The 19,139-nt window shown below is 45.5% G+C and overlaps 1 protein-coding gene across 2 annotated transcripts in view; it reads right to left on the bottom strand.

Moving 5' to 3' along the window:
- The window catches only part of LAMA1 (laminin subunit alpha 1), a 148,057-nt gene that overhangs the window by 65,790 nt on the left and 63,128 nt on the right, over window positions 1-19,139 (bottom strand). For both annotated transcript variants that reach the window (XM_044773411.2, XM_014851864.3), the window contains exons 13-20: window positions 17,986-18,087; window positions 16,816-17,027; window positions 15,899-16,010; window positions 13,141-13,251; window positions 7,327-7,454; window positions 5,771-5,857; window positions 4,860-5,071; window positions 3-109 (exon numbers count right to left, since the gene is read on the bottom strand). In XM_044773411.2, coding sequence (XP_044629346.2) covers window positions 3-109; window positions 4,860-5,071; window positions 5,771-5,857; window positions 7,327-7,454; window positions 13,141-13,251; window positions 15,899-16,010; window positions 16,816-17,027; window positions 17,986-18,087 — 1,071 coding nt within the window. The remainder of the gene's footprint in view (window positions 1-2; window positions 110-4,859; window positions 5,072-5,770; window positions 5,858-7,326; window positions 7,455-13,140; window positions 13,252-15,898; window positions 16,011-16,815; window positions 17,028-17,985; window positions 18,088-19,139) is intronic.

Here is a 19,139-nt window from a genome sequence, read left to right as displayed (position 1 = left end):
ACCAAGCACTGGTCGCACTGCTGTCCGGTCACATGTGGTTTGCAGTCACAGAGTCCAGTCTCAAGATGGCAGACACCAGAAAGGGAGCCTTGTCCATGGCATTCACAAGCTAACACACACACAACAGACACATTTGTGCCCACTTCTGGGTATGGCTGTAATAAAATCCCTTAACCCCAAGAGGGAAAATTCTAAACATTCATGTTTCAAATCATAAAACTTAAAAAAAGTTATTACTTCGCCATAACTTTAAAAATTTAGTATTTTTCTGAAGGGTAAGCCAAAATAGGATTGGTGGAAGGAACCACCTAGAGAAAAAAACTACCGAAGGTATGAAGATAATATTTAGCAAACGAACTTCACCAATTTCATGAATTCCTTGAAATTTTTAAAATGTCTATCAACAAATCTTCAAAAAAACATGCAAGGGAAATTCAAAATCAATTTAGTCATTTGCTCTAATTCCAATCAGGTATATAGTTAATATTTTTAAGCTCGGTTATAACCACCTAGATAACTAATATTACGTTTTATAATTAAATGAAAAATAGGCAATTGTTCTCAGTCACGAGTCATTTGTAGCTCTAATGCACTTACCTTCACGCCACACATTTCAGTTTTATCTGCAGTGACAACACTGATGTTTAAGGTGCAAAGTGCCCCACATTTTCAAAATGATGCAATTTAACGGTTCGAAGAAATGTTCAATTGATATTCATACCACAGCTGTTAATATGCACATCTTTTAAACTGTTTCATATGCTCACTGATAAACTATCCCAAGGACTTATACTACTTATAAGTGCTTGCACTCAGAAAATGTACCCTGGCTGTCGTATCGTAGCAGAACGTAAGAAAGGCAGCAGCTGCACCGACGACCACGAGCCCCAGCACACGGGCACGCAGCGCAGGCCACGCCTCCCCCGCAGCGTGGTCCCGCGGTTGTCCCTGGCGCAAGCGGACCATGCGGGGGCCTGCAGGCGGCGGGGGCAGTTCTGCGGACCACTCACTGCCGCCCTCCTGCTCTGCCCACCTGCAGCTTGACTCCAACACTCTACACACTCTTTGTGTGAAACACGCCCGTCTTCCCTCTGTGTTTCTGATGCATTGACTTTAGGGGCCTTGCGAACCCTGGAGAGTGCCCCTCGCAGGGCTAGTCAATTCCTAGAGACGGTAAAAGCTCCCACCAGAACGCCCCTCATATGCACACTCACCAACCCGAGCCCACCCCATCGTCCCTTCTTTATTGGACTCTCACATTGCACCCGCCACCTGCCCTCATCACCCAGGGCCAAGTATCAGACAACTAGGGTAGCCCCCCTGGCCCAGAGCCTGTGGACCTCATTCACACCAGCCAGTCCTACACCTGTTTACCCTGCCTGGCCTGCTCCTTCTCGTGGAAACCACAATAAAGGCGTTAGCCCACAGGTCCCCTCCTGACCGACCTGGGCACTCCCCTACGTGGTCAATCCCATGCTGTGGTGTGTCCTCCTGGCATCTGTGAGTAACAAACTATCTTTTCTTTTCTTTTTTCTTTTTTAGCTGAGGAAGATTCACCCTGAGCTAACATTTGTTGCCAATCTTCCTCTTTTTGTATGTGAGCTGCCACCACAGCATGGCCACTGACAGAGGAGTGGTGTAGGTCCATGCCCGGGAAGTGCACCTGGGCTGCTGAAGCAGAGTGCCCTGAACTTAACCACTAGGCCACCAAGGCTGGCCCATGAACTATCTTTTCAATGGTAGCCACCTCCGGATCTTCAGGTCTTGCCACACCTAAATAACAATAAAACCTGATTTTAAAACACTTCTCTGCATGCAACCATTCTCAACGGTCTCCCATTGGAAATATCACACACACACCGACACACTGTCACATACGCCTCACTCTCACACACACACTCTTAACGCTCTCTCCAGGGTTCTGTCTTCTCTCCCTCCCTTCCCCTTAGCACAGTCCAGGCTTGCTCTCTTGGCCCCTTGTCTGCTAAACCTGCTCCTCCTGCCGTCTCCAGGGACTCCCCAGGCACAGACGCAGCGGGCAGAGGTGCAGTCTTCATCTTGCTGTGTCTTTCTACAGGGCAGGACCCACTGGCCGCTCTCTCCTTGAACCTCACTGGTACCCCGGTTTTGGGACACTTGGTCTTTGCTTTCCTTCCTGTTTCTCGTGTATTTCCCTCTGCGCCTGTCTCATTTAAAGCTTCCCCTTCCTCTGGGGAAAATTCAAAGTTCACTGTGAGTATGATCATCACAAAATATCGATGATAATAACAAGTCACACCTATCGGCAGTTTGTGCCTGTCACATTACAGTCAATATTTCATGTAACCTACATGACAAATTTAGGAGGGAAGCACTATAATGTTCTCTTGTTTTTGATGTGACATCTAAAACTTGAAAAGATTGCATAACTTGCCATAGATCACACAGCTATTAGTAGTTATCCTTCTATAGTAGCAAGTATAATAGCGATTATTAATAAAAATTGTTCATGTTAAGAATGATACTAATTTAAAATAGTTGTCAATTACCGACTGCCCCGTGCTTTACATATCTTTTAACTCTCATTAGTACCCCACAATATAAAAATGATGCCCACTTCACTTATTTCATAGAAGGTCCTTTAACGTTAGAGCTGAGAAGGGTCCCCACAACCCTCTTCTCCCTTGCGCGTCTCTGCCCCGGGCAGCTGAGTCCACCCCCGCCACTTCCATCCGCGGGCCGGAGCTGACGGTTCTCCGGGCTCCGCTTCTCCCGATTCCCGACTCCTGAGCACGCGCGCCTGCGCAGCCCCGCGGGAGCCCTCCCACAGGGAGCCCGGGAACAGCGAGCGCGGGGTCCCTGGTTAACCTAGCGCGGCGTGGCCGTTCATCAGCATGTCGAGACTGTGGACAGTCCACGAGAGGGACCCCTATGATAGACCTGGAGAGATTTCTAGTGACTACCCAGCAACAGTTGTAGGAATTCATCTCATCAAAGCTAGGCATGGGGAAAGAGGAGACGAAAAAAGAACAAAAATTATAAATGCCCAGAGACTAAAGAGAGCTGGCCAGTGTCAGCCTGTAAGCAGCACAGCCACCCGGCCAGCAGCCTGGGCCCAGACTCGAGTCTCTCCTGCCTGACCCTTCTCCCCACGTCCGCTCATCACTGAGGGCTTCGATCCTACACCTCTCTTCATCGCCTCGCAACACAGTGCAGCAGCTTCCCACTGCGGGCACACGAGGCAGGGAGCGGGTTCTGGCCCGGGTCGGAGCACTCTGCAGTCCGTCTGAGGGCCTGGACATGGGGGCCCTCTGCTCCACACTGGACCTCATAGAGTTGAAACACACATCAAGCACTTGTGACGGAAAGTCAGCACCCTAACTGAGGGCAGCTGTGACACATACACTAATGTGGAACACTCAGTATCAAAGAAAAGAAACCAGTTTCTCAATACTTTAAAAACCTGATTACATGATAAAATGATAATACTTTTCATATATCAGGTTAAATAAAATGTATTATTAAAATACATTTCACCAGTTTACTTTTAATTTTTTAAATGTGGTTACTAGAAAATTTAAAATTACATGCGTAGCTTATATTTCTGAGGGACAACACTGACACAGAAAAATAATAAAAATTACTGCTTTTATTACTAGCAATTATAATAGCTGCCATTTGATGTCTAGAACTTCACATTTGTTATCCCACTGACTTCTCAGAAAAGCCTTAATGTACACATATAATTATGTCTATTTTATGTATGAGGAAATAGTGGCTCAGAGAAGTTAATAAATTTGCCTAATGTCACACAGCTGGGCGATGACCAACCCTGGACTCTGACGCACATTCCTCAGATTCCACAGCCTGGGATCCACGGATGTGCTTCTCTACACCATCACATGTAGCCCCCAGCGGACTGGGGCCAAAAATTTCCAACTCCTATCATAGTACTTAGGATAGTGCCTGGGAAGTTACAGAGTTAATAAATGACAGATGAACTAAGGGATGAATCATCAAGGCTTGCAGTAAAGATGAAAAGAAATGACATGAGAATTGGGAAAGCGTAAGACCAGTACCAGTCAGCCTAACTATCCTCCTCCAGTGACCACTTGAGGTAGCCGTGCGGCTAGGACCAGCCTGATGGGCCCAGGGTATAAAATGTGACTCTCTCCATGCCCGCCTGCAAAAATATCTTTTCTGTATCACTAGCACCCTCTTGTGTCCCCATGTTGTAATAGCATAGTAGGACTTCAGCATCTGTAGGAAATTATCAAAATAATTTATAATTGCCATTTTTACTCTTTCACTCCTTCAAGAAATATGCAAAAAACCTGAGAGCTCTATCAGTCCCGAGGCTGTAAGTGTTTCATCTGGGGAACATGAGAATCTACTTTTCCCTAATTTCAAGAATCTAGGCAGAGCTCTGTGGAGTGATGTGGGTTCAGTAGTTCAGGCGCAGACCACCAAGACGTGCCAGTTCCGGGGCTACGGTCTTCCCATTCCCACCTCACACCTTGAAATCCCACCGCCCCATGAAAGCCCTTAGCATCTCCTCTGCAAAGGTGACAGAGTTTGAGCATCCCGTTCCTTCCTCTCAGTCCCTGGGAGCTGTGGCGGTACGTTGTAAAGTACCACTCTCTCCTCGGACAGAGGGCACATACTTTCTAGCCATTTAACCTTCACTGAGAGTAGCTGATTGCGCTAACATAGGGTAGAGGGGAAGGCTTAGGTCTTGCGTCTCTATCCGGCATTAACACAAGTACCATTCAAGATCAAGTTACCTCACGGGCTGAGCACTTTTTGATACATGTGAGTGGAAGGATGGAGACTTCACACGGCCGTAGGCAATAAACTCAGTGTCACAGCCCATGACTCACCTCGGCAATTTTTAGCAGTCACAGCGTCCCCGTAGTACCCAGCAGCACACCTCTCACAGTGGGCGCCATCTGTGTTTCCAGTGCACCTCAGGCATTCTCCGGTGACAGAATCACAGTGACCAACCTCTAAGGGGTCGACATTGCCGCTGCAGTTACACGGAACACAGGATTCCCCAGGCACTGTTGGGTTTCCATAGTAACCGTCTGCGCATCTGTATAAAAGATTGAAAAGAGGGATCCAGATAAATGCAATTACTCTAGACATTACCCCACCACCCAGGGATTCTCTGAATGGTTAATCAATCAGGTTGACTCTTTTTACATAAAATTCACTGTGAAAGGAATGCAACTCCAAGTTCAGACATTTATAGAATTCCTTCACTCATTGTGAAGAACAAGGAGTATGTCCGAAATGAGCCATATATCCACAGGGACGTGCAGCCAGCACAGGCCAATTCAGCCCGCATCCCGCCTCTCTGGGATGTGCCACAGCTCTCCTATGGACTTTAGCCAGAGCCTGGCACTAAGACTGACGTGTGGGAAAAGACAACACTGGCTTTCAGGTGCCAGAAGACAAGTGTTAAATCAACCTCCCCCCCATGGAGCTATCCAGAGTAACAGGCTATTTAAACGTGTGAACAGTAATGTGACTGCTTCCTGTTCCTGTTGTCGTTAAGGAGGACTCAGACGAGCTCAAGGAGATAGAATGCTATTCTTGGAAAATTCCCAGGGAGTTTCAACATTAATTTTTTAATCATATACTGGCTTTTACCTATAATTATATGAAATAATAACTACATACCCAAACTCCAAAACCACACTAAACTACAAACTTAAAAATGAACACGTAAGATTTATATTTAAAAAACGTGAATGCAACTTTTGGAAACCAGTTGAGCAATGCACAGTACCTCTCACACCAAGCCCCCGAGTACCCCGGGGCACACTGGTCGCAGACCACTTTGTCTCCATCATCTAGGTGGCAGGTGGGGCTGAAACTGTCAAAACATTAGAAATGAATGCAATTTTCTAATGGATGGTGCAGAATTTCTAACTATTTCAAATGCTTAATTTCTACCATTCCTGTCCTTATAAAGTTTCACTGGGTCTCACTCCTTAGCCCAGAGCCCAAGGCTCCCGACCACACAGCCCACCCCATGGGCACTGGACACTCGCTGCTCCCTGCTCCTGCTCATCCTCAGCCTGGAGGGCACTTCTCCCCTCTCCGCCTGGGTTCGCCCGGCTCATCTCCAATGCCTAGCTCAGCTGTCTCCTCCTCCAGGAGGCCTGCTCTCATGCTCCTGGTCAAGCCGTGTTCCTCTCCTCTGGGTTCCTTGAAACTGGTCTGCCTGCCTCAGAGCCCTGCCCACACTGGCCAAGAGTGAGCTTGCTCACACACAATAGCCAAGAGGCTCCTGCACTTCGGTAGGCAGCATTTCCCAAAGGACCCCCACTGCTGACCGAGGTCTCTTCAAACTCTGTTCCTGGGTCTTGGGAGGCCTGCGAAGGCAGGTACGGGGGCAGTTGAGAGTCTCCCATGATTTCATCAGAGTAGCTTTGACTGTATCTCTTTTATACACTGGAGTTTCAAATAAAAATCCCCATGGGGGAATCCTCTGGGTGTGAGGGGAGGAAGAGTTCTGGTAAACTAGTGAGACAGAAAGAGGCTTTTAAATCACTGTCCTGCGGGAAACACACGCCCAAGCACGATGTACAAAGCCTTGCACATCACCATCTCCTTCCACTTCCCCTCATGTTTTTAGCTCCAGGATCATCTGCAATTCCTCAAAACAGCCCTTCTATGCTGCCATACCTTGGCAGTCTCAGTTCTTTCTGCCTAGAATGCCCTTCTCTGCTGCTTTCAAATTCCTTCTCATCCTTCAAGACTCAGATCAAGATCAAGAGCTTCCTCAGAGAGCCACTCCTGGCAGATGCCACTGCACAGCAGACATACCTCCACTGTAGTCATGATCACACCACCTCACTGTGGAGTCTGTGGGGCCCGCAGCCCGGGAGGGACAGTGTGATGCTCAGAGCACCCACCATGATACCCATGTATAGTAGGCACTCCATAAATACTTGTTGAATCTATCAATGAATTCAACCCATTCTCAATTAGCCTTAATTTACATATTTTGGTCATTAGAGCAAAAGCTCCTTAAGCCCAGGAACAATGTTTTATTCATCTCTGTGTCCCCTATACTTTCTGGCCCAGTGGCAGGCACACAATATATACTTGTGAAAGGACTGATGACCAAGTATTAGACCAAGAGGAAAACAATATGCATATGTTCTTGCTGTCACACAACTTTCCTTGCCTAGTTTAACCCACCAAACGTTTTTTAAAGCAGAGAACCCACTCCTCCACCTTCAGTCCTCAATGATCACCGCTGGGCAAAATTCACACATCTGGATGCAAATCCTGGCCATGCCAGGCAGGGTCTGCTGGTGGAGGTGCCAGGCTTACTTGTTGGAGGCTGTGGAGAGGGGGCAGGCACACGGCTGGCAGTCCCCAGGAGTCCCTCGGGACGCCCGCCCATAGAAGCCGGGCATGCACTGCTCACAGTGGTCCCCAGTGGTGTTGTGCTTGCACGCCTAGGACACATGCAGAAAAAGAAGGTTTCCTCAGAGGATTCTCAGACTCATCCACAAACAACTTGAAGTCCAAATGAAAAACAAAAGACAAATGCTAAACAAGCCACCAAACGCTATTATATGAGGAGGGGTTGCCTGTTTCTAGATGAACTAATAACAAATTTAAAGTTGTATAAATGAGAAGTGTAATAGCTTTCACTCCCAGCTATGTCAGAGTAACTGGTACCCAGACTTGCCCTTCTGTAGGAAAAAGCTAGAAAGCTGGAACAAAATATATGGAACACCTGCCTTCAGGCACTGGCCAACGGAGGGTGCAGGCCTGCAGTCCCTGAGAGAGGGAGACAGTGGGACGAGGCCTACAGCCACAGGTCGTTCTGCCTGGAGACACTTGCCAAGCAGTGGGGGGAAGGGGTGCCCAAATAGAGGGGTGGTCTCGCAGAGGTGAGGAGACAGAGGCGAGAGCGTGGGGAGGCTGAACTGCTGGAATGTGGACAGAGGACTGGAGCTTCACAGAGTAAGAGCCCCAGCAATGTGCACAGGAGACCCCTTCAAGCGGCTCCTGAATACTAAGCTGCTCGTGTGGAGACTGCGACTTCAGGAGGGCAAAGAAATCCAGGTGAGCAGTAAGCTAAAAGATCCAGAACTCACACAGAGCTCAGGGACATTAGAATTCTAACCAGCCAATGTGGAGAGACACTTAAACGTTTACCCAGGGCACTCAGTAGAGAACCCAGAAGAAAAACTTGTTTGTAGGCTGTTGTTTGTAAGGCTGATCCCGCCCCAGAGTGAAGGCAATACCAGACCCACCCTGACAAAGCTTCAAACAAACCTTGAAACAATCAAGCTGACCTGCAATAATTTAACTGCCCGCCAAAAGACGCCTCCTTGTTCTTTCAAGGAAAGCAACAAAACCCAGAAACTCAACAAGGTAACAATATTCATTGAACAATGCAATCCAAAACTGCTGGATATGCTCCCACTAGCCAAGTCTGGGAAAATGTGGAATCCATGAGTCCAGACAGATAACAAGTAGGTAAATAAATAAACATGTGGGAGTAGGGAGAGTTCTTGCTTACAGCAGAAGGCTGCATGCCAACTGGAAGCATGGGCTGGAGCTAAAAAGCCATCCTCTTGCAAACACAGTTAAGTACTGGTTGGGCAAGAATCATCAATGACTGCTAAATCTAAGGGGTAATTTTCATGAGGGATAGAATCCTTGTGTGGTCTTAAAGTATCTTCCTAAGACTGCTTATTAACTACAACAAGACAACCCAAATGTGAACCCAAGATGAGAGATATTCTATTTCTTGAAAAATTATTGTGTTCTTCAAGATGCCAATGTTATATAAGACAAAGAAGTTCTGTAGAAATATTTCAAATTACAGGAAACTAAAGAGACACGACAATAGAATGCAACAATCCTAGATGTGGGCCTGTAATGGAGGAAAAAAGTGCCATAAAGGATATAATTGAGTCAACCGACAAAATTAAAAAATGGTGGGTAGATTACAAAATGTAAAGCATCGATGTTAAATGTACTGAAGCTGATACTATACTATGGGACCTAAGAGAATATCCTTATTCTCAGGACAAACACACTGAAGAATTCAGGGATAAAGGGACATGGTGCATGCAACTGATTCTCAAGCAGTTTAGAAAAAAATTTTAGGATTAGATAGATTGAGACGGAGGATCATAAAGCAAAAGGGGGAAAATGTTAACAACAGGGGACTCTGGGTAAACGGTGGGTATTCTAAGTACTATCCTTATCCCTGCAATCTTTGCATAAATTTAAAATTATTTCCAAATAACAAGTTTTTTAAAATGGGTAACAAAAACTACTAGAAATGAGAAGAAGTAAAAAAACAAAAGGTGATCATAACCTGGAGAAAAATCTAAAAAGCAGGCAGGAAAAAAAGGCACAACAAAGAATTGTGTATAGGAATTACCACTGACTTCTCATTTGGAACAACGTAAGCCATAAGCAAAGAGAACAACTTTAAAGTGCTGAAAGAAGACTATGCAAAAGTATGTGTCAAAACTGAGAGTGAAAGAAAGCCTTTTCTATTTCTAGATAAACAAAAGAGAGAAGGTGTTGGCCATCAGCCCTGCACTGGAGAAATGCTAAAGAAAGCTCTTCAGGGGGCAGAAATGTGGTACCAGATGAATGAAACCACAGATTTACCCCAAGGATTAAAGAGCATCAGAAATGGTAAATACGTGAACAAATACAATCAATTTATTTTCCTCATTTAAGACATCTCTTTAGAAAGTAAAATCTCCCTGAATCAGCTGTATGGGAGGTGTGCAGGGCCAAGTGGGGGTGGGGAACGCTCTGCACCTGGGCAGCTGCGTGGCCCAAGGGCATGCTGCGACTCTTACACACATTCTTTCCCAGGTCCCCGCCCCCCCCCCCCCCCCACCCCAACGCTGTGCTGACACTACCCAGAGCTTTCTCCTAGGACCTCTGCCCACCCCTGACTGTAGCTACCCCCAGTCCCTCTGGGGGGCCTCTCCTCTCATTTCCTCTCCCTTGGAGTCCACCTAGCCTTCCATTTCCCTTTATACCCCTTCTCTTACAGCCACTCATTTCACATACTGTACTGGCCATTTTTCATCCAAAAATTTAAACAATAGGTCCAGTTTCTAAACTACATATTTTTGTATAATTCCTGAGGTTGATAAAAGTTACCCCAAATACTAAACTTAATTTGGGACTATAAACAATTGTATTTATTTAGGGTTTCACCAGTTTTGTTTAGGGTTATCCTAGATGAGAGCTTCTAAACTTGAATGCATGTACAAATCACCTGGGTTAAATGTCGATTCTGATTCAAGAGGTCAGGGATGGGGCCCGAGATTTTGTGTTCGAAAAAAGCTCCCAGATGACACCTATGCTGCTGGTCCTCAGACCACATTTTGGTAGCAATGTCTTAGTTTCTTTTTTTCTCCCCATCCACCATAGGACCTTCTTTTTGATAATTAATCCAAATCAACTCAAAATGCAACTGGCCTTGGTAAACAGCTACATGGTTACAGTAAAAGTATTATAGAAAATAACTAGTTTCATTAAAATATATTTGATTATGTACACTTGACAAAGGTCTATGATATGTTTCCTTTGCTCAAAGGGCCAGACAGGGTCTTCTTTGTCTTTGGGAAAACTACTATAGAGCTCTATTGAAAAACCTACCGCGGGTCTGTTTCAATGGTTTCTCAGGTGTGTGCCAGCATCCCTTTAGGTGACCGTCCCTGTTGGTGGGTCTGGTCTGCGAAGGGACAAGAATGCTCATCTCCTTGGGGAGGAAAAACTTCTTTTCTTGATTGGAAAAGGGAAAACACAAGGGCCCAAGACATGCACAAGCGCATTTTACTCCCTTTCTTCGCAAGGAAAATAAACTGGTTTCTCTTTGGGATAAGAGAGGAAAGAGCTCAGAAAAAAGCATGGGGGCTCCGGTAAACTACGGGCTTTGAATGGTAATGACGTGTCAACGCAAGTTCACTGACTGTCACAAACGGACCACGCTGCCAGAGACGTTGATAGTGAGGGGGCTGCACGCATCCAGGCAGGAGGTATATGAGAAATCTCTGTACCTTCCTCTCAACTTTGCTGCAAACCTAAAATTATTCTAACAATAGTCTTAAAAAAAGGCGAATGGGGCACTGAGAACAACTGGAAGCTTCTTACTAATAAACCATAAGTAAGGAGCGAACTCCTAGAAGCTGGATGGCTATGTACAGGCCAAGGGCTATGAACACTTATACAAAGGGAAGAATGAAAAAGTTTCTTCTAAAATGGAATAGGAAAAAAAGCAAAGTAGATTAAACAGATAAATGATGCTACCAAGTTCTTATATTTCCTTAAATTCCAATCTAAATTTTTATTATTTTTGTCCCCTCAAACATTAATTACTTAAAAAGGGAAAAATAATAAGTTCACAGTGGAGAAACCTGGCAGACAGCCCCTTGTCCAAGTGGCCAGGCTAACACCCCAGGAAGAAGACAGCAGCATCACGGCCCCCGACAGCATGCTCGGAGAGGGCACACCACGTCCACAGCTTCTTGCCAGAAATACAGAACCTCAGCCTAACCATGAGGAACGCTCCACACAGTGCCCAGTGTCCTTCGAGAGTGTCAGGGTGAGGACAGACAGGGAAAGACTGAGGAGCTCCACAGAGTGAAGGCAAGGCCGTGGAAGGCAAGGTGGGATCCCGATTGACTCTGGAAAGGAAAAGGCACACGAATGGAAAAGCTGATGAAACCCGACTGAAGTCTGTAGTTGACTTAGCTGGAGTGTGCCACTGTTCATGTCTTAGTTCTGATAACTCTACTCCGATTAAGCAAGATGTGGGCATCGGGAAGCACAGCGAGGTTATGCAAGAACTCTCTACACGATTTTGGCAAGCCTTGTGTAAATCTAGAATTTTCTCCAAAAAAAATTAAAACTATAAAAATTATTACCATTTATTGTAACTAGAGCTTTAAGGCCAGTTGCTATTTAGCATTCTCACTTTGAGCTTACATCTTTGTAAAAATATATTAATGGCAGCATGTGCAAATACGCTTTCGGCCTACCTGTAACTAAAGCCATAGGTGGCACAACCAGGACAGGTTGACCACCGGCAGAATACTGGCAGAGGGCCTCCAAAGCCTGGCCCAAAACTCAATGAAAAGGGCGAGATGCTACAGAAGCAACAGCCTCACCAAACCATGGGAAGCTGTGTGCCTGAGGAAGCTGACCCTGGAGGGACTGCGTCTGCGCAAACTGTCACTTCACACAATTCCTGCTGATGCTTCACTTAGGTCAAAGAAATGAACAAAGAACAAAATGAAAGCTTTGCTTAGAGAATAAAGAAAAATTAGGCTCTAGGGGGAGAAGCAATCAGAGACATCATGCCGAGATCTTCTCCATGGGCCTGATAATTTAATTTTCGCTAGCCCTGCGACTCAGCCAATCTCTTTGGGAAAAAGTATGAACATTTCCCTGTGCAGGGACGAGGGCCCAGCTGAGTCTCATAAGCTTTCACTCCATGTGTGAGGAGTGAATCCATCAGAACCCAGGAGTGTGGCCTGGCTCCAGGCATAAGAGCCTAAAAGAATTCCTGATTGAAGTTAAAAACAAGTCTTGCCCTGTATCTGCCCCGAAGTTCATTCTCAAGATAAACTACATAGTTGTTAAGCCCTGTTTCAACTCATATTGCATGCAAGAGGGACTTCTTTGAAGAGCTCATCCAAGCTAACGACTATAAAGCATTATATATGGTACAGATGAGTGTGATTATTAGAAGTTTTATTCTTTTTATGATATACTATGTAATACAATTTTTAAAAAAATACCAGCGCTTGCATTTAAAAGATTTGATCCTTTTTATTTAATCAGTGGATGTTTTCTACCTTGACACTGCCTTATAATCTTGCAAAGTAAATAATTACTTTTCATTATTCTAACCTGAAATAACATTATACGTCCCTTTCCCACTGTCATCAAAGTAACTTTCTTCCAAAAAAAGGGGAGAACAAAGCAGGAAATCTTTTCTGACATGAACTTAAATCTGCAAATTCCCCTCGGGGTCTGCAGGGCAGGGCAGTTTCCGGGGGAAGAGCACTGTTTTATGGCTTCTGCACAGCAGACGGCTTTGGGGCAGGGGGCAGGGGCAGGGGCTCGAGGCCTCAGCAACAGACTCACAGAGCAAACGCCGTGGACGTCGCACTGCGCCGCGTGGCCGTGGCATTCGCAGGGCTGGCAAATTCCTCCGAAGAGTATTCCGTCCACGCGGTAATAGCCGGGGAGGCAGGACTGCAAAAGAAGCACATGTGACCCGAGCGGTGAGGGCAGCTCTCGATGGTGCACAAATAAACTTCCCGCCCGTGCACGAGAAACATAAACTGCCTGATTTTCTAGGAGTAGAGAAACTTCTTTTCCTTTTTTTCCCCAAACATCTTTATCAAGGTATCATGCTATAAAATTCACCCATTTTAAGTGTACAATTCAATGATTTTTTTAGTAACCTTACGGAGTTGTGCAATCATCACCACAATTCAGTTCCTTATTTCTCTTTAAATGTAGAAACATGCACACAAAAACTGAACAGTCATGCAGTAAGTCAGCAGACACCTTGGTGGTATTCCACTGCAATACCCTCAGAAATCACGGACCCCACAGCCATTTAAATCGTGTTTCCATCAAGAGGACTGTTTCTCTCAACTTTTTCTTTTGCTTAAACTTAGTTGCCATCAAAGTGTCCCAGTGCAGGTCTGTGCCAGACGCAGCCATTTAAGTGAGCAAGTATCCGGGTGGGCCTTCCGTGGGACAAGCCTGGACAGGCAGCTCGGGCATCCAGCCACTCCCTGCTCAGGACAAGCTGGGAACCACTCAGACACAACAAGTCATTTAAACCTCGTGACAACCCTGAGATGTATCACCTCCATCTTACAGATATGGAATCTGGAACACAGCAGTTAGATGACGTGCCCGATGTGCCAGTGGAATGTTCAAAGCCAGGTATGCATGCCTCCAAGATCTCAGTCCACAGGTCTGCCCAGGGCCACAGCAGACACGAAATGCATTTAGAGGGCAGAGCAGGGAACGAGGAATTGCAGGCCAGCATGCTCCCACGGGGGCATGTGAAGAGGCAGTGTGGATTTGTTTTTTATTGTTATAAAAATGCTTAAAAGAGCATTTTAATTATACAAACAACATATGCACGTGCAGGCGTGCTCCCCTTGGAGACAGGAGACTTGTCTACAGCTGCCTGGAGGTCCGTGTGGTGGCAAGAGTGCTCTCGGGAATTCCATTCCTAACCAAGAGCTGCCTGATTCTTTAAGTCAGCTCCTGAATAAGAATTTGATTAAAGAATGAGTTCTCTGCCTAACAAAAGCACTTGAAAACGTGTCTTGAGCTTCTTGTGCTTGCTTGGGCCATCGTCCCATGCACATCGGCACTTTTCCCTCCAAAGCCAAGCAGACTTGGTCAGCTCCTGCAGCAGCAGCTCACTGCTGCCCTCTCCTGGTCTAGCTGGCCTGGGCAACCCTGATTCCCGGCTCTCCCACTCCCATGTCCCACATTCTAAGAGGTGGCTGTAGGGTCGTTTATCCATTAAGCACTTGGCATGCAGGGATTAGGACCTACAAACATTTGTTGAGCCTAAAAATAAATGCGTGTGTGTGTTTTTTTTAACATCTGAGCTAACATCTATTGCCAATCTTCTTTTTTTCCCTTCTCCTTCTCCCCAAAGCCCCCAGTACACAGTTGTATATTCCAGTTGTGAGTGCCTCTGGTTGTGGCATGTGAGACGCTGCCTCAGCATGGCCTGACAAGCGGTGCCATGTCTGCGACCGGGATCCGAACCGGTGAAACCCTGGGCCACTGAAGCAGAGTGTGCAAACTTAACCACTGCGCCACGGGGCCGGCACCAAAATAAATGTTTGAGATCTAAAAAAGAGTTCGTTGGTTCCAAAAAGAAATTTGCAAAATATTTAAAATTGAAATATTTAGTTAAATATCTACGTCATGAAGCATTAGGCCAACTTTATTAACTGAAAAGTATATAATTGATAAAGATTCATAAAAGCAAATTATAGGTTAAAAGTTTTCAATTTGAAAAACTTATTGCCAAGAAATCACAGCCAATGACAAATGTTCATAATCACAGTCAATCATGAACACAGGACAGGCAGGATCATGCAATGGTTAACAGCACGGATGAAGTTCAAATTCTGATATGACCACTCCCTAGTTGTGTGATGTTGGTCAACTTAATCACTTTGTGCCTCAGTTTCCTAATCTGCGGAACAGGAAGTACATGACGTGCCTACCCCATATGGCTGTTGTCAGAGTGACATGAGGTAACATATGGAAAGAGCTTAGAAAAGCTCCAACACAGAGAAAGTTCTCAGTAAGAGAGAGTTATTATTAATACTTATGTCCAAATTATTTCAAAATATATTTCGAAATGGTTTTAGCAACAGATTACTTTTATTGACGATTGCGAGTGCATTTTCTCATACCTCATATGTGGGGGGGAGTCCACCTAAGTAACATAACCACGGGCCACAAAAGGTCTCAAAACTGGGCCTGGCTTGTCTAAAGCTTTCCAGTCACATGCCAATGATTTGTTGATTTGTAAATGTTCAAATACAACCAAGTTCAGTCCTCCTTAGAAATGCAAACTATGGCACAGGTGTCGCAACCTTCCTGTCAACTTAGGCACAGAGTAGCACGGAGCGCGCTTCCAGGTGCCACAGCCCAGCCCTGAGAGAGGAACTCGATTTCTTCAAACAACGTGGCTTCCAATATTCCAAGAGCCCCCAAAAGTCTGAAGTTTAGAAACAGTGGGTTTCTGAAGTTAAAATTCAAATGTGCATCACCGCATCACCTTCAATGCACCTTTTTCCCCCTGAGGAAAGAACAGGAAGAAGAAGACAAGAAGGGAGGGGGACGCTACCTCGCAGGAGACGCCCATGTAGCCTGGGGGACATTCGCAGCGCTCCACGTCCTCGGCCAGGGCCAGGTCTATAACATTGGGGCTGGCTGTGTCCAGAGAGACAGAATCCAACCTATAGACAGACAGGGGTCGTTATATGACTTACATACTCCAAACAACATCCAACACCGCAACCCAGACAGATTCTTTAAAAAGATTTAATTCAAACAAAATAGCGATGTGATTTTTGTAAATAACTAAAGATTTGCAACAATTTTGGAAGTAACTAAAGATTTTCCTAACAATATGCTTTCTGGGAGCCATCGCAATTGCCTAGAAATGCTTCAACACTGGGTGCAAAGATGTGCTCTGCCCACACACGGCTGTGGGAAAGGTCTGAGCTGTTCCTCTGGAGCTGCGGCGCTTCAGAAAAATTGACCCATTCAATCGTCTTCTCTCTCACACAGAGAGACTCTCCTTTAATGTGCAATGCTGTGTTCACTTTAGCTTCATCCAATGTTTATGCTGAGCCAGGCACTGCCAGAAATGGACCTTCTTGAAGTAATAAAATGACCAAGAATGGACACATTAGCTTAAATAGATTGTGTAAAATCTAAGACCACTAACATTGGGAGGGTGAAAACCAGATGCAACATGGTCCAGACAACCGTGAGCTCCTCAGGGATTTCGCAGAAGCCCTCCCGAAAGTTTCAGATCTTGACGCCAGGTCTGTCTCCTAAAAGGTACAGTGGTTATGGGCAGCTATTCTTACATCTTCAATCAAATTATCTTAACAAAAACAATCTTCAGCATAGCCAGTTCCATTAGCTGTGTTCTTAAAATAACAGTGTAAAAAATATTCAGCTTAAAATATATGATAATAAAGACAAGACTGAAGCGCCCTCAACCATAAGTTTCCCCTCCCTTTCAATACACACCTGTAGAGAGCCATTTTTGCAGAGTTGTAGCTGGCTCGGATCAAGAGATGTGTCACGTTGGCAAGGACGGTCATCAGCCGGTCACGGTCTATCTCCCTTTTGTTACCAAACTCTCGGAAGTTCTCGGGCACAAGTCTAACCACATTAAGGTACTCCTCGTAGGGTTCCAACGGCAGGCCCTCAGCCTGCGTGCTTAAAGTTAGTCCATTTCCCTAACATTGAAAAACAAGAGGAAATACATTTGTAGTTCAATTTTGTGAGCAAAAAAAAAGTAAATTTTGTATTCAGCAACGTGGCCTTTCATGTGTGTTTAGGTTCTTGCGGAGGGTCTGCAACGCTGCTTCTAACTGTTGGTCCAGAACCGTGAGAGAAAAGACGTCACTGCATTCCTTGGAGAGGGATTCGGATAATGAACCTAAAGACTGTGTCCTTTGCTGGGATCTCAGAAAAGAAAGTAAGTCATGCATTTGTCCACAGTTTTACTCAAAGGAACCAATCTGACACCCTTAATCTTTAACTGGAGAACAGAAGTAGGAAAAGTATATAAATATACCTCTAGCTTTGCATAAAATTGCTGTTAACAAAAATGATTTCCAGTTGCTGCAGGTGGAAGATGGAGGCACAGGTCACTAGAGGTCACGGGAGAGGAGTGCAGACACCGCAGACAACAACCTCAAGTGGATTCTTACCACTTTGGGAATCCTTCTAGATGGAGCTGTTTGTGATGGGGGAGAGTGAGGATACAGGGCTATGGATAGAGGTTGAGGACAAAGATGGCAACGTACCTCCTGTCCCCACACTGCCCAGCACTGCTGCCTAATCACTCACACGCAGAGGCAAAGAGGCAGGAGGGAAAGAGGGACTGAAAGGGCCGAAAGGGCAGTTCCACGGTCGGAGCAAAAACCCATCTCCCTTTTAAATGTGAAAAGGTGGGTCAGCTGCAGGGATCAAGGAAAGAGCAGCGTGTGCTGTCCTGAGGCAGTTCCAGAAACGGGCCCAAAGACAGAATTCTCACTCTCAGTCCCAGCAGTGTCCAGACGAGGCTGAATGACCATCTGGCCACGAGCCCTTTGCTACTACCCCTTGGCCTCCCTTAGCCACTCTGAGCCACGAAGCCATCACCCCACTAGGCCCTTCAGCTCCATAGTAAAGCTATGTGAAAGCAGTTACCTTAATGATGACGTCAGAATGAGACACGAGGTCACTGTCCACTGTCTCCACTGGAACATCGTAAGACACCGTGTACTTCAGGAACCCACCAAACGCAGTCAGCTAGAACATTGACGTGAGAGTGAACACCCAGGGGAAAATGGTCATGGCCCCTCAGAAAGAGGAAGTGATCATTTATTTTATTTAATCGATATTACTAAAATGCAGGATATTGTTTAAACGCACACAAGAAAAAAGTAATCCTTCTTAGAGACCCCAAGGTAAATGACTATAAACTTCTGCTAATCACACAACAGACATTCATTTCACTGACATATTTGAGGGGGTGGGAGTTTGGTCCATGGCTACAATCTCAACATTGGATCTCACTGCCTGTAGGAGAACAATAAGGAACACGTCTGATCAGCTAAAGAAAGGATTAAAGGTTTTTCTTCCTGACTAGATATCCTTTAATGTAAAATAGAGATCATCTTTCTGCCAGGCATGTGAGAACAATGTCATGTTCAGAATCCAATCTTTGCACCACAAGATTGGACACATGATCTCAAGAGACACAAACAAAACAAAACAAAAAACCCACTGACTTTTGGTGATAAGATCATATTATAAGCAGAAAACATCTTCCAGGATTATAATTTGATTGGAAAAATAATCATTTTCAAAAATAAACACTACTTAAACATACACAAAACAAACTATAGGATTAAAATATAATCATCAAATTAACCATAAATTTACCAAGCTACAAGACCTACACTATTATGAAAATATGCCATTACTTTAAAACAAGCCAAATGCATGGTTAAGATGAGCAAGGACCTAGAGTTCCCGAGAAGGAGCCCACTGAAGATATTTTAGATCCGTCGGTCTGGAGAGAAGTGCCGTAACTGGGGGAGACCAGGACCAGGCCACTGAAGGGGACAGTCAAATCACACTAACCAAGTTTCCACTCTGTAGAATCACCATTTTGTGTTAGGAACACAGATGTTCCTAAACAGAACTTCGTACGAGAAACAGTGTGCCATGACAGTGACGCTAGGGGGCCGGGCAACAGGCCCAGTGCACGGCCCTTGCCGAGGGCTTTATGTGTGCCGGGCCCTCCACCAGCGGCGGGGGCCAAGACAGTGCACCACGACCTAAACAAAGCAGGCATG

Source organism: Equus asinus, chromosome 7 (genome assembly GCF_041296235.1).
Source record: "Equus asinus isolate D_3611 breed Donkey chromosome 7, EquAss-T2T_v2, whole genome shotgun sequence".
Taxonomy (NCBI): Eukaryota; Metazoa; Chordata; class Mammalia; order Perissodactyla; family Equidae; genus Equus; species Equus asinus.
Note: the sequence above shows the minus strand (reverse complement) of the source record. Positions and strands in the feature narration are given on the sequence as shown.